This window comes from Amphiura filiformis, chromosome 11, assembly GCF_039555335.1.
Source record: "Amphiura filiformis chromosome 11, Afil_fr2py, whole genome shotgun sequence".
NCBI classification, from domain to species: domain Eukaryota; kingdom Metazoa; phylum Echinodermata; class Ophiuroidea; order Amphilepidida; family Amphiuridae; genus Amphiura; species Amphiura filiformis.
In genome coordinates this window covers 56,567,156-56,588,517 of record NC_092638.1, presented here as the reverse complement: position 1 = coordinate 56,588,517, position 21,362 = coordinate 56,567,156, and the positions used below count along the sequence as shown (strand labels likewise).

Here is a 21,362-nt window from a genome sequence, read left to right as displayed (position 1 = left end):
ACGATATTTAAATCGTACGTTAAAAATGTGATAATATTTAACTGCTTGATAATTGTAACCATATAAAGATCAGATCCAGGTGCTGTATACAATATTAAATCACAAGTCTATAATACAATGCACATAGCCGAGACACTATGCCACTTCCTTTAACTGCGTCAATAATAGAATATTGATTTCAATCGAATTGAATACATCTCTACATTTTGAGTTTGTACTTCACCACTGAGCGATCTAGCGATCGATTTCTAGCCAATCAGATAGGGCTCCTTTTCTTGCGTTCGGTGAAATACTAATCGCCCGTCGCTCACTAACGGAGTATTAAGTTGCAGGGAAAAAATATTTATAATACTGGGTGTCGACACTGTGCGGGGGGGAGCAATTCTTGACAAGCGGCTACGGAACTCAGGGGTAACCTTGTCAATCAAATACTTCGTCTATTGTATCCAATACTTAATCTGATAAGTGATCAACTTGGGCCTATAATTTTAACCATGCTTCTCATAGCAGTTAATATTTGTATAATATTTGTGTGTCTTTATGTATATTTTTCAGCCTTCATTTCATTTGTAAACACGGTTGTTTGATGCATATAGAATTGGCTTCATTATTAACTAAATGCAAACTATAGATGGCGCTATTTATCCTAAATCATATTTCTGTATTTGCAAGAATAGTTGGAATAGGTGAAACAAGCAACAAGGATATTTTATAAACATATTTTATCAAACAATAAAAGGAATTATTTGTATTAAAAGCTTGAAAGAGTAATTTCCAGTAACAATTAAGCGCCACCAATTTTGTCATTAATAGATACATTTTATATCCGAAAAATTAAAAAATACTATTAAAGTGAATAATTTTGTAAAAGAGGGAAAATTAAAGTTGATACTGACTCAAAAGCATCTGTATACATTAGCATGATAACACTTTTAGCTGTTTAAGCCTAAAATTTGTTGCCTGTACATGATGTTTTGTTTGAAAAACTAATAAATGATCTCATCAAACAACCGTGTAAAATGATGACTTTTTGTAATTACGGTGTCTTGTTGTATATGGTCACCCCGTTTATAGCAATATTTTGAACTTTTTGATTAATAGAATTTAATTTTTATTCCAGATGATTTGGTTCAATAAAATATTTAACATAATTTTATTATAGCTCCAAACAGAACACAATTTGTAATTTATGAACTTCACATTGATTATAGCATGCAGGTTTCAGATAATAATGGCTATGAAGGGTAGTTCGTAAAATATAAACGCACGGGAGAAGAATACATAACGGTGAATAGAAATGGACACTACAAGTTTACAATAGATGAATAATTGCCAAATGGCAGATGAGAAAGTACATTATATGTCACTTCTGGGCTGTAAAAACCCCGGGGGGGCACTTCAATATGAAATGGATATAGGTGTAGGGCTGGCACTTTCGCACTAAGGGGCATTCGGTGAGAGCAAAATGTAAAAAATATGGGGTCATTGGGTGAGAGCATGATTTTGGCATTCGGTGAGAGCAAAATGTAAAAAATAGGGGTCATTGGGTGAGAACATGACCTTTTTTTAAATGGAATCTTCGGGTGAGAGCCGAAACAGCGCCGCAAAAACCTCGAAAATCGAATTTCTAGGTCTAAATGGCTTCAAATTTCTTTGTTTTTTCAAAATAAGTAACAAAATCAGTGATAAATGAAAGTTGCTGTTCAAATTGAACTTGTAAGGGTCTTTGGGTGACAGATCAAATGGAAAAATAGGGGTCTTTGGGTGACAGAGCATGTGTTCGTAAAAAAATATGGGGTCTTTGGGTGACAGCGATGCTGAAAAAGGGGTCTTAACAGCCCTACATACGCGTCACCTCCAAAGTTGAGTGCCCCATTTCGGGGGTAAAAACAGGGTTGTCTCCATTATAGAGGGATTCAAGGAAAGGAAAACCGGAATTCCATAATAGTCCAATCATTATTCATGAAAATTCAATCAAAGGTATGAAAAAAGAAAAGAAATTGAGTTGATTATACTAAATTCAGGATTCCCCAGCTTTGACTGTGAATACCCCTGGAAGAGTGGAATCCATGTATTGTATAACAGGGCCTTGTTCCCTTTTGATTTGGATGTTATACAATGTTATACATGGATTCCCAGCAGTGTTCACGATTTAACAATTCAGGAACTCTGAACCCTCTATAGACCATTCCTGTAATTGGCACCTTCCTGTCGTTGATGGGGTGATTATTTATATCACATACTATGAAACAACAAAAGGAGGTCAACATGGTCAAGATGGGTATCACGCGATAACAAAATAATGAAATCTTGACCTCACATTCACTGCCCTATAATAGTAGTGATACTGATGTTCAACCCATTAACATGATCAATGACAAAAAGGTGCCAGTTAGGGGGGGGGGGTACTCTCTTAATGGAAAAGGGTTAAGAACTACTCTCCAAAAGAATGAGAAGAGTGAAAACCAATCCACATCAGTAAAATCACTCCTAAAAGAGTGAAAAACCAATCCTTATAAAGAGTGGGAACCAGTCTTTCAAGGTATATGCTATAATAAGAGAAATTTCCACTCTGATGGTTGTCTCTCTTAAGAGTGATTTTCACTCTTGAGTGTTCTATTCTTTTGAGTGTATACTTTCTTTTCTGAAGTAGTCAATAAATGGTATATACTATCTTTGTTCACTTTGGTCAGAAAACAATTATTATTTATCATCAATAGTTTTCAATATGTTTGTGGATTTTATATTTCAGCTGAAGTCCAATTAAGTCAGGTTCATACATGGTGCAGCTCACTCACAGGTTTTGATATCCTTCCTGGGATTGTTTGGTACTGCGATATCTGGAGAGAATAGAAAAAGAAACTGTTTTTAAAGCTATAATGCATGATCTTTGAATATAAGTGAAATTGGGTTTTTTTTTCAAACCTGGCATTTTTTGGCATATTTATAATGTTTATACATGTCCCAACTGTGGTTGACCTTTCAGAATAATTTGTTCCAAATCCTAGCTAAGAGTCTGATCAACAGGCAAAGCTTACTTCCAGGAATTACATGACTGCATTGTCAAGTTATCCAACTCATTGTTCCTTGGTCACTCAACCTCTGGCTATGTGATAACCGGTTTCTTTTGTTACCAAATCAGTAACTGATAAAAAGAAAAGCTTTGGTGGTGAAGTACTACCAAGAATGACTAATGTGACGAGACTCAACATTTGATAACCAAATTCCAGAGGACAAAGTTCACTTCCAGTAACTACATGTACATGAATGTTTTGTCAAGTTATCGTATCTCATTGACCCTTCAGCCTCTGGCTATCTGTGATTACTAAATCAAAGAAAGACTTAGGAGGTACGTGGTGGTGAGGTGAAAATGCAACATATGTTTACGTCGGAAGTAACGTAATGTGCATTTCATAGATACAGTATACTTACGCTACGAATAGGCCAATAGAAATACCATAAGAACGACGATCACAGCGACAACAGCGACGATACCCGCAGCATTCAAACCACCACTGGCTGCATCACTTCCCTTGCCGCTATCTGGACCTACAATGTTACTCGGACCGCTGCCACCGTTAAAGCCGTGGAGAACAGAGTCAGTGTTTTTGGCAGAATTGCCTGTATTGAGAAGAAAAATTAAATGTGGGTATAATTGTGATAAATAAAAATTAATTAATTAATAAATACAATCATGTAAATTTTGGATTCATAAAGCACATTTTTCTAGATTGCAACACGGGTTTCAAAGCGTTGTAATTTCTCTGCCACTGGTGAATCATCAGAATCAATTTGCATGAATGCAAACCTATTTGTACTTAAATTGTAACATCTCCTAATTATCTGTGGCAGCTCCCCAAATTCCTATGGGTGAAGGACGTTTTTGACAACCAAATAACTAATCACCGATTTTAAAGCAGAAGGAAACCGGAGATGATCCTGGAGAAAACCTGCGACAGCGAGCATGGATCAGGATAATGCACATACAGTCCGCGCACGGGCACAGCCGGGGCATGAACTCTGGACTCCTGTGGTGCAAGGCGAGGGAGCAAAATTTAAATATTATTAACTTCTACAATCTCATCAATATCAATAATTTTCTCCTCTATCTTTGAATCGATTTGCTTATAGTCGCCAACTTACTCCTGAAAAGAAATCTACGCCACTGAACATTTTCTTATTTAAAGTTGATGCCCAACTATGTTGAGAGGTCAAAAATGACAGGTGCCAAGTGGTCGCCCTTGTGCAATAAAAGAAATATGAGGTCAAAGGTTATATAATGGGTCAAAAGTCCAAATTGCTCATATTTTGTCAAAAGCTATATACCAAAATATTAAGTTCCTCAGGTCACAAGGATTCAGAAAATAATATAGTTTAACTTACCTATATATACGACCAATCAATCTGGAGTTATTAGCGAAAAGGTCAAAGGTTGAAATTTGGACTCGATATGGATCAAATCAAAGACAGAAAATGTATCCCTTATTTTGGACTATAGGTTTAATCAGGGGCGTAACCAGACCTGACCTTCCGGGGGGCAAGATTGAAAAATTTCCCAGTTTTTGACCAAAAGTTGTATTATTTATGTGCGCATCGCGAGCGGCTTGCCGCGAAGTGATAAACGGGTGGGGTCCAGGGGCCCGCCTTAGGGCCCCTGGTGGAGTCCAGGGGCAAAGCCCCTGCGGGGGTCAAGGGGGCGGAGGCCCCTGAAGCTCATGGTTTTTGGCATATTAGAAGCTAAAAATCCAGTGTTCAGAGTACAAAATTTCACAATGAAAGTAGTATAGATCTTCTTCCCTCTTTCTTTCCCTTTTCTCTTCTCCTTCCCTTTTCTTCTCCTTCCCTTTTTTCTTCCCTCTTTTTTCTTTTCTTCCTTCCCCTTCCTCTTCTTCCCTCTTTTCCCCTTTTTTTTCTCTTCTCCTTCCCCTTTTTTCTTCCTCTTTTTCTCTCCTTCCCCCCTTTTCCCTTCCCTATTTTTTGCTCTTCTTCCCAGTTTTTTGTGTCCGGGGGCTTGCCCCCCCGGCCCCCCCTTCTGGTTACGCCACTGGGTTTAATCTTAATCGGAACCAATTTGAGTTTTGACGCCTGTGTAAACTTTGACCCTGGATGCCCAAAGGTAAAGTTTTATAACAGTGTGAAATGTTTGGTTAATATATAATCGTTATCATGGTTATTAATTGGTTCCACTTATTTAAGCAGACTAACCTTTATCCGGCTCTCCTCCGTCAAAAATAGGAGCTATCCAGTCTTCAAATTCAGTAACCCTTGTATAAACTCCGGGTAATTCAGGTCTAGCACAACCGTATCCCCAGCTCACAACCCCTCCAAGGTACCATCGGTCACCAATGAGTCCTACTAAGGGACCACCACTATCACCCTAAAAAAATAACCGATATGGAGATAGGATATATCGTTATAATGGAGAGAGCATGACTTGTAGTGGTTAGATTACTCATTTCATTTTCAATTGATAGACGGGGTTTCCTCCCAGCCACATACACTTTTTAAGTACATATCATTACATTTATAATATCAAAAATAAAAACAATATCAATTTTTAATAATTTGCCATAAAATTTGTATTATATATATCGCGAATTTCAAAAAAATTATTTGATATCAAAAGGACATTCCTCGTTTTCAAAATGCAATTCGATATATCTGATGTGCTCTCAGGTTCACAATAAATACGTGAAAACGTCGCTATCCTAGCCCTTAAATGAATTAATCTACATTTGTTGACATATAAACATGTAGGCAGAGGTTTCCAGTGGTATAAAAATCCCAACTTTTGTTGTTGAGAAAAGTGGGGGGGATGAGGCTTTGGATCATAAAATACCCTTTAATTACAGTTTAAAAATTTGTATTATATCGCGAATTCAAAAACGAAACAAAATTATTTGATATCAGAAGGACATTCCTCGTATCCAGAATGCAATTCGATATGTCTGATGTGCTCTCATGTCCCAGAAAAATACTGTACAAACGTTGCTATCCGCTCCCTTAATCAACTGCCAAGAATATGCAGGATCCTTGTTAAAGCCATATTATAACATTTGCTGAGGAAGACGCCCTCACTGAATTTTTAAAATTCCTTTTTACACGATTAAATTGTACTTTATTAAACCAATATACCCTGCAAAAATCAAGACTCTAGGTGCTGTAGTTTACTAGTTTTTTCAAAATCCGAGATTTTGAATAAAACGCCGGAACCGGTGCTTTATTATTACGATGGAATTATTAGTCGAACGCATACACGATGTTCATAACACACAGTACGTACACGGCGTGCGGGACGGTGATATACACAACAAAGGGTCGTACCACAACATGATCGAAGGAGTGGTACGTATTGGCGACATGTGCGCTGGTAGTAAATTCCAATTTTCGTTGCTTTGCCGTAGTTGTTCGGCTCAAAAATAAAAGGGGATATATCTGACAGTAAAAGCTAACATTTTATAGCAAAGAAATGCTAATCTATTTTGTTTGAAAATGTTATAATATGGCTTTAGGTATTCTTTTACGTACATGCTCAGAATAATACACGCAGTCATGCACACTGATCTGTACTATTTTATGGTTTGCTCGGAAGTGTGATCATTTACACACCAATGTTGAATTCCCCTCCGAAGGACGTGTAATGTTCTTATGGTATACAAAGTAGGCCTATAGCAAGTTACCTGACAAGCGTCTTTACCACCTTCCGGCAATCCTGCGCATATCATGTCGTCTGTGATTGGTTCCGGATAATAATTATGAATGCATTCCTGTTGATCTACGACTGGTACCGTGACTTCGAATAAATATGGATTCTGTAGCCCTAAAGGGAAAAGTCATTCCTAAGAGTGTTCAGAAATAATATACTTTGGTGGGAGGGGTTGGAAAATATATATTTCATATATTTGAACAAGTTCATTTGGAATATTGGATCCTAGTGTTAAGATGGTTCTTGATAACAATTTCAGTGAAAACCGATTTTGACTACTCACATTTGTAGTGACGTTTCACGAGTACACTAGTGGTTTCATCAGACTGGCAACTCATCACATCTGACTGCTTCCTTATAGGCAACAGGAACCGTTGAGGTCGTGATGAGTTGTCAAAGATGTTGTTGAGTGAATAGACCCCTAGTCATGCTAGTCCTCATTCAGAGTGTCTTTTCCGCCGGGCTTTTCCGTTTCGGCGTATCCAGATGGCTTCTTTTAGCCATCTAGTGGTCTTATCAGCTTCTCTGTCGATAACTGTTGAGTTCTCCCAATTTATAGAATGACTAGTGACATATCGTGGGCGCTCTTACTCGGGGGCCTCAGGAAAGGTAAATTTTGCCGACCCTTCATCAACAGCCCGAAAGAGTTGACCCAAGTTTTTTTCGATGGTCACATGGGAAAACGCGGTAAATCGCCCATTATTTTTTATAGAATCTCTGCTCATTTGTATCGCCATTTTGTAGATTTTACCTTAAAATCTACAAAATAGCTTCCTTAGCAGATTTTTTGGTGATTTTCGGCGATTTTAGCCGATTGACCAAATTTTGAAACAATTTTGTAAATTTTTCAATTTCCGGTGGTTTATCAAAATTCAGCACGATTCAGTAGTGATCGGTCACATTATTATTTACTGTGATTTCCAGCAATTTTGTAGATTTCAAGCTTTCTTAGCAGATTTGTTGGTGATTTTTGGCGATTTAAGAAAATTGATCAAAATTTGAATCAATTTTGTAAAATTTACCTCAATTTGCTGTGATTTACCAAATGTAGCACGAGTAATTGTGATCGGTCATGATTTAGTATAATTTTTCGACAATTTACTGTAATTTCTAGCAATATTGTCGCTTTTGAGTATTTTCCCGTTAATTCCCATGTGACTTTGGGCCTTCTTTTGTGTTTTGGTATAGGATCACGATCTAATTTTTCATATGTCATCACGCCCTCAACGGTTCCTGTTACCTGTAAAAGGAAGCAGTCAGATGTGATGAGTTGCCAGTCTGATGAAACCACTAATGTAGTGGTGAAACGTCACTAAAAATGTGAATAGTCAACATCATTTTTCACTGGAATTGTTAAAAAGAACCATGTTAACAGTGTATTTTTATGTTTAAATTTTAACCCCTCCTCCTCGTGAACCCAAAACATTTTGACTTCCCTCTTAATGGACCTAAAACTTTTGATATAATTCTACATCAAAGGACGACTTGTATTCATTTGCAACGAAATTGTACCCATGTCATTGATATAAAAATGTGGAAATGATTGGTCATTTTGCAAAGTAGCTCGTATGTTTATGAAACCCAGTATTAATAAACCATCCATAATGATTGGAATCAGTGGCAACGAACGCATTAACATTTAGAGGGGGGTTAGGGGACGAGTAGGACATGTATTATATTTTTTTCCGGTTTTACTGGGACTATTTTTTGTGAAAAAATGTCAATTTTAGACTAGCTTAGCCCCAAATGAAGGTGTGTTTTGCTACTTGATGGGACACCTTTTGCAATTTCACCCTATACTATATATTTGAGGCTCTAAATACGGTGTTTTTACTAACCTCCTTCACTCGTTGTGCCCCATCCAGTAGTCGTAACAGGTTTGCCAGCTCTGAAGTCATCTTCCTGTGCCTTCTGCGGGACACACACAGTCCTGACGTAATCGGTTATTTCAAACGGCCTCTCCAATTTCATTATTGCCATATCCCAGTCATAGTTAGAGTCGGAACTCTTGCCATACAAAGGATGGATATAGAACTCCGAACATGGAAGTTTTTGTGAATTTTTTTCTGATATGACTGTTAAAGAGTTACTACCAAGCATGAACTCGTAGCTTGAAGGGTGTTTATAAGGAGAACTGCAAAGAAAAATAAGACAATTAGGCCTAAAATTGACCTTTTCGGTAAATACAAGCGGCATTTGTGAGTACACCTGAGAACTCGTCATTTGACGTCACGCCGCGCCGACTTAAAATGCGCAGTAACGATGTTCGCTAAACGATGTGCGCATCGGCACAGATCGAAAAGGTCAATTGTTTGACTGGCATAATTCGACCGACCCTTAAAGAGTAGGCTCGACCCAATCGTAGTAACTACAAATTTCGAACGTTTGAGAACTTGTTCTCAAGTTGTAGCAGGTTCCATAGGGTGGCAGATGTGTTTGGTTTTTGTCAAAACCTCAAGTATTCCCTTCATCAAATCAGATTTTTTTATATATCGCACGAAAGCTAACACTTCCCTATTTGTTTTCATTATGTCAACAGATAACGCAATTCAATGTTTATACTTAAGCAAGGCGAATGTGGTAAATCTGTTTTTTGTGAATTTTTTTCTGATACGACTGTTAAAGAGTTACTACCAAGCATGAACTCGTAGCTTGAAGGGTGTTTATAAAGAGAACTGCAAAGAAAAATAAGACAATTAGGCCTAAAATTGACCTTTTCGGTAAATACAAGCGGCATTTGTGAGTACACCTGAGAACTCGTCATTTGACGTCACGCCGCGCCGACTTAAAATGCGCAGTAACGATGTTCGCTAAACGATGTGCGCATCGGCACAGATCGAAAAGGTCAATTGTTTGACTGGCATAATTCGACCGACCCTTAAAGAGTAGGCTCGACCCAATCGTAGTAACTACAAATTTCGAACGTTTGAGAACTTGTTCTCAAGTTGTAGCAGGTTCCATAGGGTGGCAGATGTGTTTGGTTTTTGTCAAAACCTCAAGTATTCCCTTCATCAAATCAGATTTTTTTATATATCGCACGAAAGCTAACACTTCCCCTATTTGTTTTCATTATGTCAACAGATAACGCAATTCAATGTTTATACTTAAGCAATGCGAATGTGGTAAATCTGTTTTTTGTGAATTTTTTTCTGATATGACTGTTAAAGAGTTACTACCAAGCATGAACTCGTAGCTTGAAGGGTGTTTATAAGGAGAACTGCAAAGAAAAATAAGACAATTAGGCCTAAAATTGACCTTTTCGGTAAATACAAGCGGCATTTGTGAGTACACCTGAGAACTCGTCATTTGACGTCACGCCGCGCCGACTTAAAATGCGCAGTAACGATGTTCGCTAAACGATGTGCGCATCGGCACAGATCGAAAAGGTCAATTGTTTGACTGGCATAATTCGACCGACCCTTAAAGAGTAGGCTCGACCCAATCGTAGTAACTACAAATTTCGAACGTTTGAGAACTTGTTCTCAAGTTGTAGCAGGTTCCATAGGGTGGCTTCAGTGTTAATTGTTTTCATTATAAATGTAGCAAAATATTAAATTTGACAATAATTAACAACATACTGCAGTTACTGTCCGTTTTCCTATACACAATACACAGTGCTCTCACCATTGACGCGCGACCTTTACAAATAGTGTATGTTAGAAGTATATTGCATTTGCCTAGTTAACATTACTGTGTGAAAAATAACCGGCCAATATTTAAACTATTCTCCAAACTTCTAGCAAATATATTTCTCTAACATGACCTAAAATTACAGCTAGGTTAGATGTTCAGAAATAGTCGCACTTTCGTAGAATATGAGTGAGGGCAAAGCATAGCTAGCTCATAGCTAGCCAACTCCCCGTGTTAATTGAATGGAGATTTGACCGAAAATATTGAGCTATATTGGTAACGGACCGCTCCGTTCTGAAGGATGCCACAAAAAAACGGTACAAGCTACATTTAAACTATTCTATGAAATTCTAGAAAATATAGTTTTGTAACATGTCCTAAATTTTTAGCTAATTTAGGTGTTTGGAAATAGTCGCTCTTTTGTGTTTTAGGAAGGATATGTAAACGACAGATAACACCAAAAATATGAAGAAATTATTTCCAAACCGTGTTAAGTCAACAATAATTATGTTGCTCATTTTCAAGAATGCTGGTTAACAAAAAGCAGGCCATTGTCTCATTTCGTGAACAAAGGTCCACATACCATTGTTTCCTTGCGTTTCCTTTATAATCAGTTACCCAACTGAAGCTGTATTATAGCACCTCATAGCGATACCGCACATATAAAACAGACACATGTGCACAACCAGAGAAGATCCGATTTAATCAGTTGAGCTGTTTCAATGAGTGTTATCTTGGTTTAATAGCTTTTAATGGGGTTTAAGTCCTGCAAAGGTCGATATGAATTCTACTGTAGACATGACTGCATCATGAACTGTTTGACCTCTCCATATATATATTCATACATTGCTCCCCTGTGTTTTCATATCATATTTTGTGGTAAAAAAATGATTACAAATTAATGTGTATTTTGCAAAATTTTTGGAGCAACAATTTCTTCGTACCGACGGCTAAGTGGGTATGTTAATGCACATTAAACAGATACAAATACATACACAGCACCTGTTGTAACTCCCGGTCGGAGCCGGGAGTTTCAATTATTGGAACTGGCTCGACCATGAATTTTTTGCAACAAAAAAAATATTAAAAAAATAAAAACAAACAAACAAACAAACAAACAAACAAACAAACAAACAAACAAACAAACAAACAAACAAACAAAAAAACAAACAAACAAACAAATAAATAAATAAATAAATAAATAAATAAATAAATAAATAAATAAATAAATAAATAAATAAATAAATAAATAAATAAAAAATAAAAAATAAAAATAAAAATAAAAAATAAAAAATAAAAAAATAAATTCATTTAATTTAATTTAAAAAACGCAATCAAACACAACTTAGGCCTACAGTTTTAAAAGTAAAAAAAATCCCTACCTACCCTATATTTTTTATGTTACTCCAATCACACTTTTAAGTCCTTATATTATGGTAAACAATAAAAAAATACAATTTCAAGTCATTGCTTGTCGTTTTCACATACTGACGAAACAAATTAGTATAAGCGAGCCGGCTCATAATTATTGTACATCCCCTATACCATTGCTTGACGCGCGTGGTCTCCCGATGCCTAACCAGTAATAATGATACCACCTATACATACCGCTGATATACCGAATATCCATCATTTTTTTGTAGGTTTAGGCCTACATCAGTGTGGTCTTTTATTCAATTCATTGGAGGAGTTTGACATTGTCAATTTACCGAAAAGACGAATCCTAATTCGGTTGCCGAATCTATAACGATAATGTACTTACACACAGTGGGCAGCTGTTATTATCCAGTCGGGTGCCACCAAAGATGCACCACAGATTCGCCTTCCGTCAACGTAGAGGGCGGCCTGCCATGGCCATTCACCTTCTTGTGCCGGCTGACCTCCGATGATGTGAGGTTCTGGTAACAAGTCTGCGGTTTGTAGACCACATTTTGGATCATCTGTAAGACACGAAGCAGATGAACACAAGTGGCAACTGTGTAATTTATATCGTGAGTTATTTCTGATTCATGATTCTGAATCACTTTATCCAATAGGGTGGGCCAAAAAACACCTTTTTTCTCGGATCGACTTGGAACTCTCCGAGAATTTTACTGGGGTACATAGTAGTATTGTGCTGAAATATCAGTAATATCGGAGCATGTTTCGCCCAGGCAGTAGATTTTCACAAAATCACTACTTTTTTGCTATTTCTTAGGGAGTGTTCATAAATACTTTGGTGGGGGGGGGGGCTGGAAAATATATTTTTTCATGTCGAAAATTTTTTTAACCCCCCTCTTCGCGAACCCAAAACTTTTTTGACCCCCCCTCTTAATGGACCTAAAACTTTTTGACCCCCCCTCATATTAGGTTCAAAACTATTTTGACCCCCCCTCATTTGTACACTATTTTCGCCCATGATGGGGATGAAAATGCCTTTATTGTGACAATGTGCGCATACAGCGCGCAAACGTTTTGTGTTTTACACTATTTTGGCCCATGATCAGGGTGAATTTGGGTGGAAAAGGGGTTCCTTGCCACTATTCTTTTCCTTTGCCCTCCAGATTTTATCTTTCATTTTTTATTCATCTTTGTCATGGGGGCACTTTCCCCCCTTGCCCCCCTGGCTACGCTACTGCCGAAATGGGGTGTTTTGCTATTTGCTGGGCCAGTTCGTGTGATCGCGAAACGCAAAATTGTGCAATTTTACCCTATTTGGGCCCAAAACACAGTGCTTTTCGATGTGCTAAAAAAGTCGCATAGGGCAGTTATTGGGTTTTTTTCTCCTACTAGGATCTTTAGGGGATGTCCCCATGGAAAAATTAGGGGTGGAAACGTGTACCCCGGTTCTCCAAGATTCTTCCGCCTATAATTGTAAAGCAACATGATTTAGTTGATAATAAATTAATAATCTTTACTTCATGAAACATTATTGTAAAAATTGTCAACACTAAAGAAGAACAAAGTTATTGCAGTCTTTTGGTGATTAAAAGAGCAGATCAGAAGGAACTGACACAAACCTCAAAATTAAGTTATAGACAACAAGACAATTTTTAACACTTCATACTTATATTGAATGACTTTTCAAAATACATAAAGGACCTGATCAAATGCCCTTATCTGGAATGAACTTTTGTTCTGGTTTTAGGTGAACATTTGCGCGCGTAGCGCGCGAAAAAAATTTCAGGCTATTTTATATTTTTTGCTTCAGGACTAATGTTGCTAAAGTTTTTACACCCCCCCCTCTACGTGCCCAAAAACTTTTTAACCCCCCCTGTTCATACACCCAAAACTTTTTTAACCCCCCCTCTTCAGAACTCCTAAAATTTTATGACCCCCCCTACATATTTTCCAGCCCCCCCTACCAAAGTATTTATGAACACTCCCTTACTGTATAACTCTATATAGAGAAATCAGTAGAAACAATCTGGGAAAAGTAGGCATTCAGATGCCATCCTAACCAATATTAAACACTTTGGGTAGTTTGTTTGGACCCTCTAGAACATCACCAAATAGCAAAACCGTCTCCAATTGGTTACCATTATTTTTGCTAAAGACACGCATGTAAGCAAATATTAATGATATTGAGTTGCTATATTAAGGGGTAGGGGTAGCATTATGGAGAATTTCCCCAGTTCTACTCAGTCAAATTTCCCAAATGCGGTATTGTTGCATAGATATGAACTGCAGCATTGTCAAAAATAAATGCTATATGATTTTCGGTTATCCATGTTTTGACCAGAGGTCAAAAGGTCACACAGCCTTGAAAATTACTACAAATCAGGCGTCACGTGACCCTTTAACCCCTGGTCATGTCAGAGCTGCTCTAAACTCATATCTCATGTATTGTTTGTACTTTTGCAGTTCATATCTACCCAACAAGACCAACATTGTGATATTTGACTCAGTAGAACTGGGTGAAATGCTCCATAATGCTACCCCTACCCCTTAATTTAGCAACTCGAATATCATCAATATTTAACTAAATACAGGTCTATAGCAAAAAATAATGGTAACCAATTGGAGACTGCTTATTTGGTGATGTTCTGGAGGGTCTAAACAAACTACCCAAATTGTTTAATATTGGCTATGATGTCATCTCAATGCCTACTTTTCCCAGGTTGTTTCTACTGATTTCTCTATTATAGAGTTATACAGTAAGAAATTGCAAATAAGTAGGGATTTTGTGAAAATCTACTGCCTGGGCGAAACATGCTCCGATCTTACTGATATTTTAGGACAATAGTAGTATGTACCCTAGTAAAATTCTCCGAGAGTTCCAAGTCGATCCGAGAAAAAAGGTGTTTTTTGGCCCACCCTATTATCCAACCTTTAAATACCTCAAAATAAAATTTGGATTCTCTTCAATTTTATCAAAAATCAAGAATTTGCATGCACTTAATTTTACTTGTATTTTAACAAAGAAATGATGATGTCACTAGTAATACCAAAATAATCCAATACCAGGACTCCCGCCTTATCTTTTTTTTAGTGATCACTTCCTCTCGTTATAATAGATTTAATTGGGCTACTTGCTGTGCCATAGAAAGGTTTGGCTACAAAACTATTCTCTTACAAATGCATGTACGCACAGTTTCCACCTCGGTACACCCGAGTACACTGATATTTCCAAGCACAGCGGGTCTAGCCAATACGCAATCTGAGTGTGTTTATACCACACTGTTGAGTGCATAACATCATAAGAGCTGTGTGAGATCTAGTGGAAAATATGCAGATGTGTTTGGTTTTGTCAAAACCTCAAGTATTCCCTTCATCAAATCAGATTTTTTTATATATCGCACGAAAGCTAACACTTCCCCTATTTGTTTTCATTATGTCAACAGATAACGCAATTCAATGTTTATACTTAAGCAAGGCGAATGTGGTAAATCTGTTGAAACGACCTATCCAAGCACAATTTTTGACCAAAATGTAGGTTTTAAAAGTCAAAACTTCAAGTGTTCCTTACAATATTTTTCAAATTTTATGTCATTAAAATGAAAGAGCACACTTGTATTGTCCAATGGACAATGTCCATATACTAGTAGGTATGTCACAGTGGCTGCACAATAATTCTGCTACACTGTGCATGCAAGCATAACAGTGAATTGAAAAGCGCGCGCTTCAAAGTTGGCCAATTTTAGAAAACATCCATGTCGATAAATGAATTTCTTCATATGCTTCATTTATCCAAATTGTTTGAATTTTTAATATATGGTGTGTGAAGCCTTCCTGAGGCTACCATCGGTCCCCAAAATTAAAAATTGTTTTGTTTAAGAACTACTGCCTGTTTTTATGGATTTTTGAAGATCGCTCATAAATCAGCAAATATAGGCCTATTGAAATGGGCTATTCCAGATAATAATCAACCCCCCCTATAGAGGGCACTGGAATTCCATACTCTTTTTGTATGTACTTTGGTCTGGAATTCCAGACTTTTTTCCCCAAAACTCTTTACAGTCACATACTTCCAACCTATAGAGGGCATCGGAATTCCAGACTTTTTCCCCCAATGCATTAGGAATTCCAGACCTTTTCCCCCAATGCGTTAGGAATTCCAGACCTTTTCCCCCCAATGCGTTAGGAATTCCAGAATTTTTTACTCTTAATTTCTGAAAATCCAAATTTGATTCCCCGAAAGTCATATTCTCCAAACCATAGAGGGCGTCGGAATTCCAGACTTTTTTCCAAAATCATTTTGGAATTCCAGACTATTTTCCCCAATGCGCTGGAATTTCAGATGTTTTACTGTTTTTGACCAAAACACCTATAGAGGGCATTGGAATTCCAGAGTTTTTCTCTCATAATTTTCAGTTCCAGAAAAACTTAAAAGCCATAGGCCCTATGTACAATTTCGTTCAAATTTTAATTATGTTATTCTTTTATAGCTTTTTATACCCGAAATGCAGAAATAATATTAGCAATAAACTGCCGGGAAGTGTTTCTGTCCATCCATCATAAGTTTAATATAACAAGGTAAAGTGAAAGAAACCCCACTGGCTATTTTGGCCTTGGGTATAAAATGACAATTCAATGGAAATTTCAGACAGTGGCATAGGGGGGGGGGGGCACATTAACTTGTAAATGTATGTACCGACGAAAACATTTTTGCCGACGGAAGTTGTGAATTGTTGCCCCAAAATTTTTTTCGACGGTTTGAAAAAGTGAAGAGCCCCAAAAATAAAGCTAGCAACCGAAAAACAACAAATTTTATGTGTAATTCAATTTGTGTCACAATTTCTATACATTTTTTTTTTTTTTTTTTATCTTTCTTCTTTCACCACCATGCATGCATCAGGAGTAGCTCTGAAGTGTCAAAACTAAATCCCTGGATGAACATGATACCTCCCCACATTTGACCTTTTGTAAATATAAGTGGTTACAAATTCAAACTCACTGTCAATACTCTGTTATTTTCAAGTGTTTTGCCATGTACACTGTATAGGGTATGTAAGGCTATGTACACAGTACACACAATTACACAATGATACATTGTATATTTAAAATGGGAATTTTCATGTTGTTTAACATTTATTTTGGGCTAAAATGCTATACTGTAATATTGAAAATGGCCCGGTATTAAAACACAAAATTTTACCTTTTAGTTTTCCCGGTAGTTCTCTGTCATTGTTCACCCAGGTTTATTTTTTTAAATATCTACACTATTGTTGCCTGCATAGAAAATAGCTGTACATGAATAAACATTTGCAATCGACAATAATAACTACATGTACATTAATATTGCATGTGTGCAACTATTACTGCTTTTTCGGAGTTTGAGTTTGAAGTATCTTTGGTTTGAATTACCCGGTATGTACTTAGCCCTGCGATTGAACCTGGCACGGGGTCAGAGGCTAATGGCATTTTCAGAGTTTTGATAGTGTAGGCCTAGCCATATTACCATGGTAACACATAAATGAAATGTATAAAGTTCCCTACTTGTGTTAACTACATGTATGTATAAATGAAAGTAGGTGTTGTGTAAAACATTGGGAGAAAAGAAAATATAGGCCTATTCCATGTAGAAAAAATTTTAGTCAGTTCCAACTTGCATATAAAAAATTTGCTGTATTTTTCGGGGGTATTTGGGAGTAAGTGTTTTACTATTGAGGATAAATCAATGTCATGGGCACTCTGTCTGAGTCTGAAGAAATTAATTTATATTTTAATATTATCTTGCCTGGACCTGATATCAAAATTATTCAGTAGGCCTACTATAGTGTATGTGTGAATTCCATATACATGTCTTTTATCCAATTATCTTGTTATTAAGCAGGCCCGTAGGCACGATTTTTTTGGGGGGGGGTGCTGAATTTGGAAAAAGTGGGCTTTTTTCCAAGACGTGGTGCAATTTTGTGAAAAGTGGACTTTCTTCCCCAAATTTGGACCTTTTTTTGACCGAAAAAGCTTTAAAAATTCAATTGTTTTGGCTCGCTAACGCTCGCAAATGCTTAAATTTTGGGACTTTTTGTATACTTTTGCAAGTTCGGGGGAGTGGGGGGGGGGGGGTGTTGCACTCGTGGCTACGGCTCTGTTATTAAGGAACTGTAATCTTGTACATTTTTCTGTAACATTTTGTAAATAGGCCTATATAGCTTGTAAATCCACTTAGGCCAAAAAAAATATTGTTGTGTTGCCCTCAAGTGGGAAAATGGGAAAGTTGGGTCGCACGGTCGGATTTCTTTTTTTTTTTTTTTTTTTTTCAAATATTAAATAATGCTTCTTCAATTAGGAAACATTTGTCAATTTTGACTTCTAAAAACCTGTTAGACATCAATCAAAGACTAGTCTTTCAATAAAATATTAATTTTAAGTGAAAAACATTGATTTTTTGAACTCATCATTCAAAAAAAACAATGCCGACCCTGATTTTTCAGGTTTTAGGGTCGGGCGGTTGAGGGCAACACACTAATTTTTTTTGGCCTTTAATTGGCACAATATATGCCAGAATAAAATAAAAATCATCTTTCTTGCTCTGCTTGGCCAAGTTTTCAACTTGCTGGTCATTGAGGAAATAGTCTACTGCAGTTCCCAGACCCACAGCTGAGATACAAAGTTATTTGTAAAGTAAAATTCACTAACTTCTTATCCAGCTGACCTGACAATAGGCTGAATTTTAAAACAGTAGGCCTATATATTTCATTACTTCAGTAAATGAAAGGATTGACAGGTTTCACTTTTTATAGGCCTAAACAGTTTGGAAGATAAGCTAAGATATATAGTCCAAAATTTCATAATAACATTTATTTAATGAATGCAAAAACGAATCTCTTTTTCCAGACGGGAAGGGGCACTCAAATTTGGAAATGACAGGGATGTGCAGACACCAGTTTGAAACTAGGTGTCTTTCAGTGAGAGAATTGACACCAAAAATAAAAGGGAGTCATTTGATGAAATCCCCCCGGTCATTCTTTGAGACTGCATGGGGAATATTTTACCCAAAAGAGGGCATGATAAAGTAGCCCCTCCCATTCCCTTTTTGGAAGACCTAATATGCAGCAAAAAGACTTGTTTGGACAACACCCACCCTGGGTTTTACCCCTAAACCTAATCTATGAGGGTGTGAAAAACCATGCTTGTGCATGAGAAACATGTATTTTTTATAGGGCATAGGAGGAGGCACACGACTAGTCCCAATGGGACATTTACTCCAGGTCACTATAGTTACACTTGTAGCTGATACTGGCTGCTCAAAAGTTCATGGTAGTATTTATTCCACAACTCATTTTTCAAGTAAACTACACACAAACTGAATTCTCTGACTGGAAACTTTAAAATCCCATTTGCTTCATAATTGTTAATTTATAAACAGCTATAAAGAAATGTAAATTACTTAATATACTGTACACATTGGCTATTTAGACAACATGTTCCAACTATATTGATGATATTTTAATACAAATCTTCAAAAATACAAAAATCAAATCAAGTTGAAGTTTACTGGCATTTCAATTAATATTATGGATTCACTATTTAAACAGGGAAGTGCCATTTATAGCTATAGGATTAAGGAACACTTATAAATTGTTCGATTACAAAATGGTGTCATATTTAAAAAAAATATAAAAGTCAAAATGACTTCCCATAACTGCACTGCATTTTGAATTTAACCACTTGGACCTGCAAAATTGCTCTATCTGTGGTAGATGGCAAATGATACTTTCCATGTAGGCAATGAAGAGATCTGACTTGGAGTGACAGGGGTTTCTCTTTGGTGAGGCTTTTTGCGCCACGGTTGAGGACCGGGCCGAGAAGGCAACCAACGAGAGCACTCTGAAGAAGTCAGAGGCTGCCCTGACCAAGGGGAAGGGCAGCAAGTCGAAGAAGAAACGCAAGAAGTCTTCTGGTAAGCGTTCCTCTTCGTCGGCTCCGGCTTCAGCAGGTCGTCGACCGACTACACCGGAGCCCGAGGCTACCTCTGCAGCACACAAAAAGTCTGGGAAGTGCAAGAGTAGCGCAGGATCATCAGACAAGCCCCCCCAAGAAGAGCAAGCGTTCTTCCAAGGGGAGCAAGTCAGATTGTTCCTGAGGGCACGGCGGTCGACAGTCCATGCCGGCGGCAAGCCATCTCTCCAGGCGCCTGGGTATTGTCGGTAGTGAGCGGGGGTTACAGACTGGAGTTCACCAGTCCCCCCTCGTGCGCCTGCACGTTTCAGAGGTCCACAGTAGTGCCGTCAGACGGCCCCCAGCATCGGGCACGAAGCGGGCGATTGTCCCGTCTACCCGATTATAAAAACTTTTTGGGTCTAATAAGCAAAAGGTATATTGCAGAGTGCATGCACAGGGCATTTGACCCGCTGATCTATGAGCAAGACAAGGATCTGTCTAGCAGATACTGGGCTGGGGGCTACATCCACGGGGACTCAGTCTCGGGCCTATGGTCGGCCACGGAGACAGAGTCCCACATCAACCTTCTCGAGCTATGGGCAGTGGGGACTGGAGAGAACTCTCCAGCACTTCGAGGAGGTGATCGTGGGATCTCATATCGTTGTCCAGATGGACAACACAACCGTGGTGGCCTACCTCAACAGACAAGGGGGCACCAGGTCACCTCGGTTGTGCCTGCACGCACTGCGCCTGATAGGGTGGTGCAAGTCCAGGCATATTACGTTGAGAGCGATGCACATAGCGGGCGTCACCAACATCCTCGCGGACGATCTGTCACGAGGGAAGGTGTCGGGACCAACAGAATGGTCCCTTGCTCCGCAGGTCGTCCAGACGATCTTCAAGGTGATGTACCACCCCTCGATAGATCTGTTCGCATTTCAGCGCAATCATCAACTGCCGGTGTACTGCTCGAGGGTCGCAGACCCACAAGCGTTCGCCGTGGACGCTCTGTCCGTAGACTGGGGAGGGATGACTGCATACGCTTTCCCTCGATCTCACTACTCACAAGGGTGGTGGCCAAGATCGGGAGGGAGGACTGCAACGTCATTCTGATCGCGCCGTTCTGGCCGAAACACCTGTGGTTTTGTCCGATGGTGGATCTGCCGCGATTCCCCAAGTTACCAGATCTACTCCGGATGCCCAGATGAGAGGTACCCAGTCCACCACTAGAGCACCTGCAGTTAGGTGCATGGCCCTTATCAGGGAATGCGCAGCGGAGGGAGGCTTTTCATCAGAAGCTGCTTCTCTCATCGCCGGGGGTAGATGAAAGTCTACCCTCCGTACGTATAGCCAGCGGCTGGCTCCCTACTACGCATGGTGCGGTGAGAGAGATATCTCTCCCACTAGAGCGTCTGTGCCTCTAGTGGCAGAGTTTCTGACAGAAAAGTTCCAGTCAGGACTTCAGCAGGCCACGGTGGCCAACTACAAGTCGGCGATTCTCTCCATTCATCGAGGATTCGAAGACGGGTCGACCATCAACACCGATGGGTCCCTCAGTCTTCTCCTTGACGTTATGTTCAACGAGCGCCCGCCAGATAGGAAGGTGATCCCCCCGTGGGATCTCAACACAGTCTTAGATTACCTTAAGGGTCATCCTTTTGAGCCCCTGTCAAAAGTGACGCTTAAGTATCTCAAGACGGCTTCCCTATTGGCGTTGGCT

The 21,362-nt window shown here is 38.6% G+C and overlaps 2 protein-coding genes across 2 annotated transcripts in view; both read right to left on the bottom strand.

Annotated features, from left to right (window-relative positions):
- Window positions 1-2,548: 2,548 nt before the first annotated feature.
- On the bottom strand, window positions 2,549-8,851 carry LOC140165044 (trypsin-1-like). The gene is made up of 5 exons (XM_072188462.1): window positions 8,545-8,851; window positions 6,681-6,820; window positions 5,206-5,377; window positions 3,433-3,621; window positions 2,549-2,840 (listed from the first exon to the last, which is right to left on the bottom strand). Exons 1-4 carry the CDS (start codon window positions 8,804-8,806, stop codon window positions 3,434-3,436), a joined length of 762 nt encoding a protein of 253 aa, XP_072044563.1. The 5' UTR covers window positions 8,807-8,851; the 3' UTR covers window positions 2,549-2,840; window position 3,433.
- Window positions 8,852-9,760: 909 nt separating this feature from the next.
- Window positions 9,761-21,362, bottom strand: part of LOC140165045 (serine protease 33-like) — a 38,981-nt gene continuing 27,379 nt past the window's right edge. The window contains exons 3-4 of the mRNA XM_072188463.1: window positions 12,099-12,276; window positions 9,761-9,923 (exon numbers count right to left, since the gene is read on the bottom strand). Coding sequence (XP_072044564.1) covers window positions 9,776-9,923; window positions 12,099-12,276 — 326 coding nt within the window. The 3' untranslated portion in view covers window positions 9,761-9,775. The remainder of the gene's footprint in view (window positions 9,924-12,098; window positions 12,277-21,362) is intronic.